Below are 12,600 nucleotides of genomic sequence, written 5' to 3'. Positions count from 1 at the left end.
CATGCTGGTGGTGTTTAATAAGCTTGTATCTTTGACAGAGAAGCAACACCCACACCAAACCAAGCTGCACAGCACATGTGCCTCCAGACAAGGATGAGAAGTCTGTGACCTTCTCTTGTTTCCTGGAGGAACATTTCCTATTATCTTGCAGTGAAGGTTCCACATGATGCTAAAGTACTTAGAGATCACTAAGAAATAAGCAAGGTGCTGTTCCAGAGGGGACCAGCAGCATCCCAAATCCCTGCAGAGAGCAATATCTTGCCCTGATGGCCATCCCAGGTGTCACTCCTTGCCATGTTAAACAGCAAACCCGAGTGAGCACATCCCAAAACTAGCCTCTCACAACCTACATTTCAATGTCCTTTGGTTCCATCCCCCTCCCGTGCCTCATGGGAACTTGTTTATGGATTTCCAAATTAATCTCAATAAATTCAAAGCCCTGCGTTACAAATAGCCTTTGCATTAATGAGCAGGTTCTCTGTGGGTTCAGGAACACAGGAGGGTGGGGATGAGGCTGCCAGCACAGACAATGACCTGGCAGAGCAGGTCCAGAGGTGGCCACCAAAATGGTCCAAGGGCTGGGACAAGGGGCAGTGGGGTCAGATTGGACATGGAGAAGAAATGTCAGACTGTGTGGGTGGTGAGGGGCTGGCAAAGGTTGCCCAGAGAAGTTGTGGCTGCCCCATCCCTGGAAGTGTTCCAGGGCAGATCTGACAGGGCTTGGAGCAAGTGGTCCACTGTTCTAGATTTAAGGTGTCCCTGCCTATGGCAGGGAGGTGGAACTGGATGATCTTTGAAGGTCCCTTCCAACCCAAAGCACTCTGTGATTCTGAGTCTATCCACCTCTGAGCCCTACCATACCTCCTGGACACACCACAATGCTACAAATCACTAATTTCAGATTAATGTGTGTCTTCCTGTCCAAAAAATTCTTGGTATGACAAACTGAATTCTCTACAATACCAAGGTGATGGGGTTTTAGGAGCTCTCCTGGTTTATGGTGGTTTTTTTTTTCTGTTAAAGGAATTTCCCCCATACATGTTGCTAGGGGAACAAATGGCTGGGTATTTAAGAAAAACAAAAGAGCTGGCTACTTTTTTTGTTTCACCTGGATGTGTAGTCAGTCGGTCTCAGCCTGCTTTCTTCAGCCACTTTTCCTTCTGCTGGAGAAGCCCCGGGATCCCAAGTCTGCCTTCCCTGCCCCGCTGGAAGCCGGGCTGTGACCGCCCTGCCCCGCCGCTGCTTCGAGCCTTCGCTGCGTTGTAGCCCTGCTCGCCCTGCCTGCCCAGACCTCCGGGGGGTTCTCCGTTGGGATACACCTCGTCTGCCGTCCGGGATTTGTGCTCGTCCCTGCCATTCCAGCCTGCTGTTCCTGAAGGTCCGGCCGGACACCGGGATCGGCTGCCCAGGGGTTTGTGAAGCCTTTGTCCCATCCCTTCCCGGGATCCCAGGGCACCGGTGCCGCGTGCTCCCCGAGCTCGCTCCGGAGCGCCCCCTGCAGGCGCGGGGGAACCATCGCACCTGCCCTGCTCACCGGGAGCCGCCAGCGCCCCTGCCGGCTGCGAGCGGAACTGCACCCGAGGGGAAAGGGCCCGACAGCCGAGAAGGCTGGGACTGGGTTTGGGATTGTTCGCTGTTACTGCCACAGTTATTGCTGTTTGTTCGACTGGTTAGACACATAGAGATATGTAATAGTAAAGAACTGTTATTCCTATTTCCCACATCTTTGCCTAAAAGCCCCCTGGATTTCAAAATTATAACTCGGAGGAAAGGGGGGTTGCATCTGCCATTCCAAGGGAGGCTTCTGCCTTCCTTAGCAGACGCCTGTCTTTCAAACCAAGACACAAGGCAAAGTAACACTGTAAAACAAAACCAGGAGCACTTCCAATGTCCTGGATGCTTCTGGAAGTCATGGGAATGTCACCACATCCTGTTCACTGCAGATCTCAGACTTTTAAATAGACTACTATGCTTTTAGGCCATGAGTGCCCTTTGCAGCCCCAAGTGGACCCCGTGCCACTGCAGCAGCCAAGAGCACAGCAGTGACAGCTCTTTTCTGAACACCCCCAAACAGGAACACTGCAACATCTTACAGTGAAAGCACAAGAGCCTGGAGGATGATTGAGCAACAGCCTGAGACATGTGAATTCCCTTGAGAAAATCCCTCACTACCATTCTTGGCCAAGGAAATTTTAGCTGAGGAGCAGCTGCCAGGAGAGGGGAGTCTGAGACAATTAAGGAAGGGCCAGTCCTTTCAAGTAATTACAGTATCTACTGATTTGACATAGGGCTGGACACAGGGCAGTGGGTGTGGGGCAACCCTCCTGGGACTTCTAGGAACAATTCCACAAGCAGACATGGAATTGCACTGGGCAAATGAGAAGTGGATGGAAGGAGGGAAGATGACCAGAGAGAGACCTGGTCTCAGTTTTCCAGCCTCTAAGCACCGAGCAGGGCTCAGCCAATAGAAGCAACACCTTTGCCAAAATGAGGGCTGCCAGTGGCCATCCTGCAGGGTCAAACCTCCAGCACCCAACACCCCTGTGACAGCAGCACCACGATGGAGGTGGGCAAAGGAGAGCCACCTGGGCTCACTGCTACACTGAAGGCAGAGCTTGAGGCAGCAGAGCTGTTCCAGTGACTCCTGGGCAGAGTCCAGCCCCACTCTGCAGTGCTCAACCCTGCTCTCCCTACACAGCTCAGCCCTCAGACCCACCCATTCCACAGCAAGGAAGGGTTTTGCAGACACTGAAGCTGGAAAGCCTCTGCTGACCTCACTGCCCCCACAGCCAGCTCCTCTGGCTCCCCTGGGAGAGCACTGTTCCCACCTGGGAACAGGGGACCACAGCATCATGTATGCAGTTCTAACTCTGCCAGATCCCCCAGGCACCCAAATGTTGCCATCTCTTGGGTGCTCAAATCCCTAACTCCAGCTCCTGGCAGCAAACCTCTTCTCTGGAAGACAAGACTGAGGAAGACAGAGGTCTGCAAGGGATAGACTCTTTGACCAGCCAGCAACAAATTGTCCCCAGGACAGAGATGAAAGGTCCCAAGTGCCCATCTCTGGCTCAAAGAGAAGCTGTAACATATCTGGGCCAAGTAGGTGACACTAGGTCTGTTCTGCCCTATCCATGGACTTTCCCAGGCAGCCAGGGCAAGACAACAGCCAACCACCACAAAAACAGCCGCTTGCTCTTCCCAGCCTCCACACTGCCCCGAACTTTCAGAAATTCCCTTCTGGCAGCCTCACTGGACTCTCACCACCTCTCCAGGTCTCAAAGCCACCAGTCACCAGGCAGGTCCAAGCTCTCCCTCACCATTCAGCCATGGCAACCTGCAGACATAGGGAATTGTGCCTGGCTCCAGCCACCCCATCAGTGAAGCCATGTGCCCACAGGGCACACGGAGCTCACGGCTCACTCACTTTCATCAGGGTTGGGTGAAGCGAGAATGGCACTGTGCTTCCTTTTCACTTCTTCCACATTCTCCGAAATTTTATCAATGAAGCCTCGAATTTCTTCCACCTGTGGAGTGAGACAACAAGACAGGTGGTCTGTGACAGACCTGGACTTTTATAAAGTGAAGGGATTATTACACCCTATTTCAAAGCAACCACGACATGTCTGAACCACATCAGACATCCTCCTGGATAAATATTTACCATCTGGAAACTATATGACCACTGAGGAATCAGACCTTCTTCATCCCACCAGCCAGCTCTGAGTCATGGCAGTTTAATACAGACTGTATGTCCTGTATTCTTTGTGATGCACTGAGAAACTTTTGGGATTTATATAAATCAGCATCAGATCTATTCCCAGACTGCCCCTCTGGCAGAACGCTGCTGAGGCTGCATAAACCAGGCTGGTAGCAGCTCAGTCCCCCATGGCTCCTTGCTCCATAAAAAGCTCCAGAAATGCCCAGTTTGATCCTCACCCCCTATTCCAGGGAGGCCACATTTTCCAAAAGATCCATTCTGGCATTTTCCCTGCACTTCTGTACTACAGAAAGACACCAGCATTGCCAAGAGGGGAAACCTCTCCTGTGCTCTCTGCCTGCCAGGCTGCTTACCCTCTAATTCAGTCTTCTCCTTCAGCTCAGACCACCCCTTTGCTCATCTTCCTCCACTTGCACATCAGATTTATCCCAGTTCCCACTCCATTGCCTGCACAGATCCATTTTAACACCCCCCACACACATGCCATGCTAAGGGTGTGCTAAAAATCCGCATGCAGATCTTACAGCCACCCACATGCCAGAAGACAACCTCTTGTTTGGGAACAGGAGGCACAAAATTAAATCAATCCCATGCAGAGACTGCTGCTCTGCAGAGGTGCTCTGGGGGAAGGCCTGAGAGCTGTGTGTGAGGCTCCCCTGCTCCCATCACCTGGGCAACAGCCTCGCTGGGTTCTGGAGGAGCAGGGGGAGCAGGAAAGCATCCATAGGGCAGCACAGCCTCAGTTCTGCAGGGAAGCCAGGTTCCTGATGCTCAGCACTCAGCATAACCCTGAGCATCAACTGAGCAGCACCAGCCAGGGCAGGACCCTCAGACCCATCCCAAGCACTGCTCCCCAGTGGCAGTGGGAAGCCTGGACCATCCACAACCTGCCCTGGTGCTAGCAGAAAGGTCTGAAGCAGCTTCAAAGCTGCATGGGAGGAACAAACCTCTCACCTGCTCAAAGAACTCATCCATGAAGCGATCCCGGTCCACGCTGACGGTGACTTCATCATCGTCGTCACTGTCCTTTGCCTGCAACAACACAGAGGAAGAGAGGCATCAGCAAGTGCTTGCTGCAGAGTTCACGGCTCTATTTCAGGAGCTTCTCAAGGGCATCTTCCCCTTCTCCTGTGCTCACTTGCTCAAAGGAGCTGGGGCAAACACCAGCCAAAGTGAAGGACACCCCAGGCACTGACACACCAAGCTCCCAGGACTCTGAGAGAGCAGAGAGCTAAACATTGAGCAGTGAGGTATGGCCAAAACACCATGGCAGCCAGCGCCCCGTGGTACGACCTCTGCAGGGAGCATAGGACACAGCTAAGGACACCCCACATCCATGGAGTGGGAACTTCAAGAGCGCCCTCAGTCCTGTGTGAGCACACCAGCTCTGCAAGGAGCAGGAATGGGAAACACCACAGATTCCACCATGGGAAACACCAGGGATGCTGCAGTGGGAAAGCATGAGGGATGTCACGATGGGAAATACAAGGGATGCTGCGACTGGAAAAACATGAGGGATGCTGTGATGGGAAAGCACGAGGGATGCTGTAACAGGAAAGCATGAAAGATGCTGTGATGGGAAACACAAGGGATGCTGAGATGAGAGAATACAAGGAATGCTGTGATAGGTAACATGAGTGATGTTGCAATGGCAAACACCAGGGATGCTCCCATGGGAAAACACCAGGTATGCCACCATGGGAAACATAAGGGATGCTGCTATGGGATACATCAGGAATGCTGCCACAAGAAACACTACAAATGCTGCTATGGGAAAGCACAAGGGATGCTGCCATGGGAAAGCATGAGGGATGCTGTGATGGGAAAACATGAGGGATGCTGCCATGGGAAACACAAGGAATGCTGCCATGGGAGAAAGCATGGGTGATGCCATGATGGGAAAACACGAGGGATGCTGTGATGGGAAACATGAGGGATACTGCCACAGGAAAGCATGAGGGAAGCTGCAATGGGAAACATGAGGGAAGCTGCAATGGGAAATGAGAGATGCTGCAATGGGAAAACATGAGGAATGCCACGTCGGGAAGACATAAGGGATGCCATGGTGGTAAAAACAAGGAATGCTGCCACATGGGAAAGCACAAGGGATGCTGTAATGGGAAACATGAGGGATGTTGTGATGGGAAAATAAAAGTAGTGCTGCAGAGTACAGGAAAGGTGGGAGCAAACAGGTAATACAGCAGAACTAGTAAAGTCACAGCAGGCAAATGAGGGGTTGTCCTTGTCTGCAGAAGCATGTGTGTCACTGTCACCAGAGATGAAAACACCTCCTGTCCCAGAAAGGCAGGAGATGCAAGCTCTCGATGGAAGGAAAAATTACAGTCCTCCGCATAAGGAGACATTTAAAAGATTTATTATCCAAAGCAGCTACACAACAGAGGGAAATGGAAAATTAACAGGGTGGAAAAGTTTGTTCTTACTCCATCTTTACAAGAGAGAAGAAGCCAGTGGAACGGAGATATAAGGAAGGACTGCCTCCGCTCATCTCATAATGATTGCACTTTTTGCAGACACATCACCCCATGGCCCCTCAGCACTCTGCAGAGAGGTAGCCACTACCAGATCTCCAGAGAGATCCCTCTTACACTGAAATAAGCCAGATGAAATATCTATCCTATCCCCTAAAATTCCCTTTCCACCCTACAGTGACTGATTTGGGTGGTATCATCCAGAGGAAACCTCAGCTTTCAGCCTTCCCACCACTTGTGGCACTTTTTGCCTGGGTAACTCACTCACGCAGTTATCCCATTCATGGTTATCCAGAGCCTTTGTGATCAGAGAGCTGCCACAATTCTGGTGAAAATCTCACCTGACAAGGAAAAGCAGGCATGGTGCTGCTCTTACCGATCACTCTGTGGGCACAGAAAACTGTGCCCTAAAATGTGAAATTGTTCCCATTTGCAGCACCACAGCCACTCAGGCCATGAGCTGCTGGCACAGTGAGGCTGGGGCATGACCAAAGCTGCCAGCCTGGGAATGGGTTGGTACATTTAAATCCCTCTAGTTATGGTGACTCCACCACTGCCCTGCATGGCCTGTTCCTGGGTTTGACAACCCCTTCTGTGAAGACATTTTTCCTAATATCCAAACTAAACCTCCCCTGCAGCAATGTGAGGCCATTTCCTCTTGTCCTGTCACTTGATAACCTGGGAAAAGAGAGTGACCCTCAACTGGCCCCACCCTCCTGTCAGGGAGTTGTAGAGAGTTAAGAAGGTTCCCTCTAAGCCTCCTTTTCTCCAGGCTGAGCCCCCCCCAGGCCCCTCAGCTGCTCCTGGTGCTCCAGACCCTTCCCCAGCTCTGTTCCCTTCTCTGGACATGCTTCAGCCCCTCAACGTCTTCCTTTTCAAGGGGCCCAAAACTGACCCCATGATTTGAAATGCCTCAGCAGTGCCCAGCCCAGGGGATGGTCACTGCCCTGGTCCCACTGGCTACAGAGGTGCTGGTACAAGCCAGGGCTGTACAATCCCTGCAGCAGGCACTGCCCTCTGCATCAGGCAGAACCAGCTTCTTCTCTGAAGCTTTTTGCTTTCAAAATTCAGCAGCTTGCTCACAGCAGGTCCACACTGCCTCTCCCATTCCCTTCAGCCATCACAGTCCGGCATCGAGAGCCAAAGCACAGCTCAGGCTTTGGGCAGAGCTCGATACACGACTGCATACAACACTTCCCACATCTCCCTGGAGTCAAGGGCAGGATTTGGCCGCAGGCTCTTTTAAATCCTTCCTGCACGCCAGTGCCACCAGACAGCCCAGTCCCTCCCCCTGTCATCACTGCTCCAGCCTTGGAGCAAAACCGTCTGAGCACAGTGACAGCTGTCACCCTCCAGTCCCAACCACGGCGGCATTCCTTCAGCCAGCAGCAAGCCTGGCTGTAAGCTCAGGTCCACTTGGGGTCAACAACTGGTTCCAGAGCAATGCCCACAAATGCTCCGTTGCTCCCAGAGCATCCCAAGCACTCCCCCAGCACCCACAGCACATGGGCAGGCTCACCATCAAGGAGGTCACAAAGAACCATATCCTAAAGCTAGGAATACAGATATACAGAAATACAACTACCATCCATGTTCACATTCCATTTCACATATCACACATGCCTGCTTGGCTTGTGCTTGATTTTAAGCATCAACAGCTTTTAAGCATCACACACTTCAGTGGGTGGTACCGAGAGCCCATTGGATGGGCAATTACAACAGACCCCCAGCTACACCCCCCAGGATCTTGGATAATGCCAAGATCCCGGGGACACACACTGTGAGTGATGGAAGACGCACTTGATAACGCAAACACCACCCTGGACACGTCGTCAGGTCAGGGGATCTTTCTTCCCCCCACCCTGCTAAGCCTCTCCATGTCAGGGACAAGGACATCCACACCAGCCCCCACAGATGGAGGGACATATGTCCTGCCTTCAGCTCCTGCCACCTCACCATGCACCCAACAGGATTGTCATGTACAGGAAGGAGTCAAAGGAAAGGGGGCTGAGAGCACCCTGTGGGGATGGATCAGGGGATTCTGGTGGGTGACAAATGGGACATGACCCGGCCATGAGCACTGGCAGCACAGAAAGCCAAGTGTCTCCTGGGCTCATCCCCAGCAGTGTGGGCAGCAGGGGAGGGAGGGGATGCTCCCTCTCTGCTCCACTCTCCTGAGACACTCTGGAGCTGCCTCCACCTCTGGGGTCCCAGCACAGGACAATGGTGTTGAACTGAGGAGGGTGGAGTCAGGTTGGACATAGGGAAGAAATGTCAGTCCATGAGGGTGGTGAGGTCCTGGCAGAGGTTGCCCAGAGAAGCAGTGGCTGCCCCAACCCTGGAAGTGTCCAAGGCCAGGTTGGACGGGGCTTGGAGCAACCTGGACTCAGTGGAAGGTGTCCCTGCCCATGGCAGGGAGGTGGAACTGGATGGGAAGCACCAGTCAGCCTCTGCGGCCCTGTACAGAAAAACGCACCTTCAGCACACCTTCCTCACAACCCTAGCCAGCTTTTCTTGCCATCATTCTGGCAGGATCTCAATTTGCCATAATTCTGAGCCCCTTTTTGAAGCCTGTGAGCAGAGTATTCCCACTGTTAATTTTAAATGCAGGCTTGTACGGCAACCAGGCAGGCCAGGGACTGGCAGCAGAGGAAGAGCAGCAGGAGAGCAGGGTACCTGCCAAGATGCTCCTCTCTCCTTGTCACCTCTTGCTTATCCCTTCCACATCCAAAACAGGCCTGGCTCATTGCCCAAAGGATGCCACATTCCTGCCTAGTCCTATCCCTGCTGCCAACTGGACCCTACCATACCCAGAAATCCTGAAGAAAGGGGACCCACCACCCATGGAAGGGTTTCTGCCAAAGCTACACACAGCCTTGTCGGAGGCACTCCTGGTTATGGGTAGCCCACTCCTGGGAGCACAGAGGCTGATGGACAGGCAGAGAGATGTTATTTAGGGCAGGCACTGGAGAGGAGGAGCAGCACAGAGCCCAGCCAGAAGCCCTGTGAAGAGGAAATTACACAGATGGAGCCTGCTGGTCAGGAGGGCACATGTCACTTGTCACTCTGGGCTGGAGAAGGGCACCATCTGTCCAACACACGTCACTGGAAACACCCTCGGTGCCACACTGCCTCTGACCCCCGGTGTCAGGCAGATCGTCCCACCCCACCACCCCGAGCCCCTGAGCCAGGAAGCAGCAGCTACATCCACTAATGGGTGACTTGGACTGGAACCGGAGGAGATGCCACTGGGAGAACAGCTCACAGGATGCAGGGCACTGATGGATCAGCTGCTCCTACCATCTCCCTCCACTCTGGCCCTCACTGCTCTACGCCAAGCTTGAGGTGTCTCCCCATGATTAATTCTAGTACAAAAGTAGGTACGAGACCAAAACTTTCCAAAGGAAACAAAAAGCATCACACAGCCAACAGTGTTTTGGCTTCACACAATCCAGCTGTGAGCATCCCAGGTATCCAAAGTCACATGGAAAGCTCCTGTCTCAGGCAAACCTACCAGCAAGTGCTGCTCAGCACAAGCAGCAAACAATTCCCCAGCTTGGGAACTCCCCATGCTGGGCACACCCTCCTCCCAGTGCCCCTCCACTTCTGCCTCAGGCACTGTCAGGCAGCACCAGAGACCCAGGGCTTCCAGGTTTTTTTCCCCCACACAGGGTAGGTGAGGATAACCCTTCTTTTGCAAGGTATTTATTTCTCCAGACTGCCAGAGGCCAAGCAGTGGCACCGTGTGGGCACCACACCAGCAGCTGGGATGGCTCTGGGAGCCACTGCCTCTTCAGTGCCACTGAGCAGCAGGAGCTAGATGGGGAGGGCAGGTCAGTCAGAGCTCCTCGAGCAGCTTTCAGAGCCTCACAGGGTTCAAAGTGCCCTCCACAAGGGTCAAAATCCCAAGTGGAGGCAGAAACGAACTGTGATACCACCCCTGACAAAGAGGAGTAGTGGATGGGAAGACATCCAGAGCCCCGAAACATCCTGGCTCTGTGGCTTTTGCAACCAGCACATGCTAATAAATTCATTATTGAGCAAATTACATCCCCATGGTTCCAATCCATCCCATTACCTCTCCAAGCACTTTCTGAAAGAGGCAAAGGAGCACAGAACACCTGAAAAGACTTGATGCCTGCTCTCCTCCAAACAGCAAAGATGGCAGGGTGGGCTGTGCAGGGCATAACCAGGTCTCTGTCACCTCAGCAGTGGCCACATGCAGACTCGAGTTCCTGTCCTCTCCTGTCAGTGCTGCAGATGGATTTGACCATGCCCAGATGCATCCAGGGAGCTGGTGCAGGCAGCAGAGGCAGGGCAGAGGAACAACAGGCTCAGCCACTGCTGGGCACATCTGAACCCAGGCACCTCCCTCTACCAACCCCTGCTGGCACATTTTCCTGGGAAACACCTCTGCCTGAGCAGGCAGTGAGCCGTTGCCTGCCTCCAGCACCCCACAGGACTATGGGCTCAGGCCACGCTGCCTCCCACCCTGCCAGAGACAAGGCAAGCCTCACAAAAGCACAAGGGAAAGAAAAAGCCACACCAGCTGCCATCTCCCTTTTAGGGACCACTCAGTTAAGCAAAGAAAGGCCTCATCCCTGAGATGCAGGAGGCTGCTCACCGGCTTCACTCCCAGGCTGCATCTGTTTGTTTTTATTTACAAACACCTCCATGCTGCTCTGCCCAGCCAAAGAGATTCCAGCCATCTGGGCTTGACTTGCTTTGTAAAATGATGCCCTTTCTGTACTGAGACCAGAACACGGTGGGATGCACGGGCTGCTCCTGGGGATGCCTCTGAGCAGCTGTGGGTCATGTCCAGGATCGTGTCCCCCACATGGAGTGGCACACGGGGGTCCAACACCCAACAGCAGTCACCTCGTTCCCCATGTCCAAACCCCCAAGCCCAGGGCACTGCTGCTGACACCGAGAGTTCCCACTGCAGCTCATTCTGGCATGCAGATGTGCAAGGAAGGACAAGGTCAGAATAACTCAGCAGCAAGAAGCACTGACATCTCAGCCATCTCACAGAACCTAAATGACACGTAGGAAAGTGTACAGATGCCCAGATCCCTGGAAACATCCCAGCCTAGCTCTGTGATGCTTGGCAGTACAAGGGCAGCTCAGCACAGCCTCACCTGGACAAGGTCCAGAGCACCCCCGGGTCTCCCACCCACCAAACGAGTCCCCCACTGTGGGGCTGCCCTGACCTCCCCATACTTCAGGGTTTGCTTTAGGCATCTGCAGCAGCCAAAACCAGCCCTTCAAGCAGGGCTGAAGTCCTACTCCTCAAGGTTTCCAGGGAGGTGGTGTCAAGGCTGAGGGTAAGGACAGCCAGAGGGTATGCTCCCAGGAGACAGCCCTGAAGAGCTGAACCCCCAAGACCATGATTTAAACTATCTGTGGTCTCAGCCTCAGCTCTTTTTGCAGACCATATAGTACAGCTGTGCACCACGATAAATTGGCCATTCCATGGCACACAGGCCCCAAACTCAGCTGTGTCCTATTCCAGTATTAAATCCAGCTGGCTGCCTGTCACCAGTGGTGTTCTCCAGGCATCAATGTTGGGGCCACTCCTCTCTAATAGCTTTATCAATGATGTGGACAAGGGGATCGAGAGCACCCTCAGCAGAAGATACCACGCTGGGTGAGATGTTGACCTGCTGGAGGGCAGGAGGGATCAGCATAAGGGTCTGGACAGGCTGAATCAGTGGGCCAAGGCCAATTCTGTGACATTCAGCAAGGCCAAGTGTCAGGTCCTGTATTTGCGCAACAACAACCCCATGGAATTCTCCAGGCTGGGGGCAGAGTCACTGAAAAGCTGGCAAAGGCCTTGGGGTGCTGGCCAGCAGTGGCTGAACATAAGCCCAGGTGGGCAAGAGGCCAACGGTACCTGGCTTGTATCAGAAATAATGTGTCCAGCAGGACCAGGGCAGTGACTGTCCCCCTGTGCTGGACACTACTGAGGCACCACAAATCATGGGGTCAGTTTTGGGCCCCTCACAACAAGAAGGTCATTGAGATGCTGCAGCATGTCCAAGGAAAGGAATGGAGCTGGGGAAGGGTCTGGAGCACCAGGAGCAGCTGAGGGAGCTGGGGGGGCTCAGCCTGGAGAAAAGGAGGCTTAGAGGGGACCTCCCTCTCTACAACTCCCTGACAGGAGGGTGGAGGCGGGTGAGGGTCAGGCTTAGCTCCCAGGCAACAATGGACAGGACAAGAGGAAATGGCCTTAAATTGTGCCAGGGCAAGTTTAGGCTGGATACTGGGGAAAATTTCTTCATGGAAAGGGTTGTCCAGCCCAGTTGCCAGGGCACAGGCTGTGCAGGGCAGTGGTGGAGTCACCATCCCTATACGGATTTAACAGATGTGTAGTTGTGGCACTTGGGGTTAGTG

At 53.4% G+C, this 12,600-nt stretch overlaps 1 protein-coding gene across 1 annotated transcript in view; it reads right to left on the bottom strand.

Moving 5' to 3' along the window:
• Window positions 1–12,600, bottom strand: part of STX1A (syntaxin 1A) — a 75,228-nt gene that overhangs the window by 55,726 nt on the left and 6,902 nt on the right. The window contains exons 2-3 of the mRNA XM_039562692.1: window positions 4,673–4,750; window positions 3,425–3,524 (exon numbers count right to left, since the gene is read on the bottom strand). Of these exons, the coding sequence (XP_039418626.1) occupies window positions 3,425–3,524; window positions 4,673–4,750 (178 nt within the window). The remainder of the gene's footprint in view (window positions 1–3,424; window positions 3,525–4,672; window positions 4,751–12,600) is intronic.

The sequence above is a fragment of the Corvus cornix genome, chromosome 19 (genome assembly GCF_000738735.6).
Source record: "Corvus cornix cornix isolate S_Up_H32 chromosome 19, ASM73873v5, whole genome shotgun sequence".
In the NCBI taxonomy this organism is placed as follows: Eukaryota; Metazoa; Chordata; class Aves; order Passeriformes; family Corvidae; genus Corvus; species Corvus cornix.
This window is presented reverse-complemented; position numbering and strand designations above follow the sequence as displayed.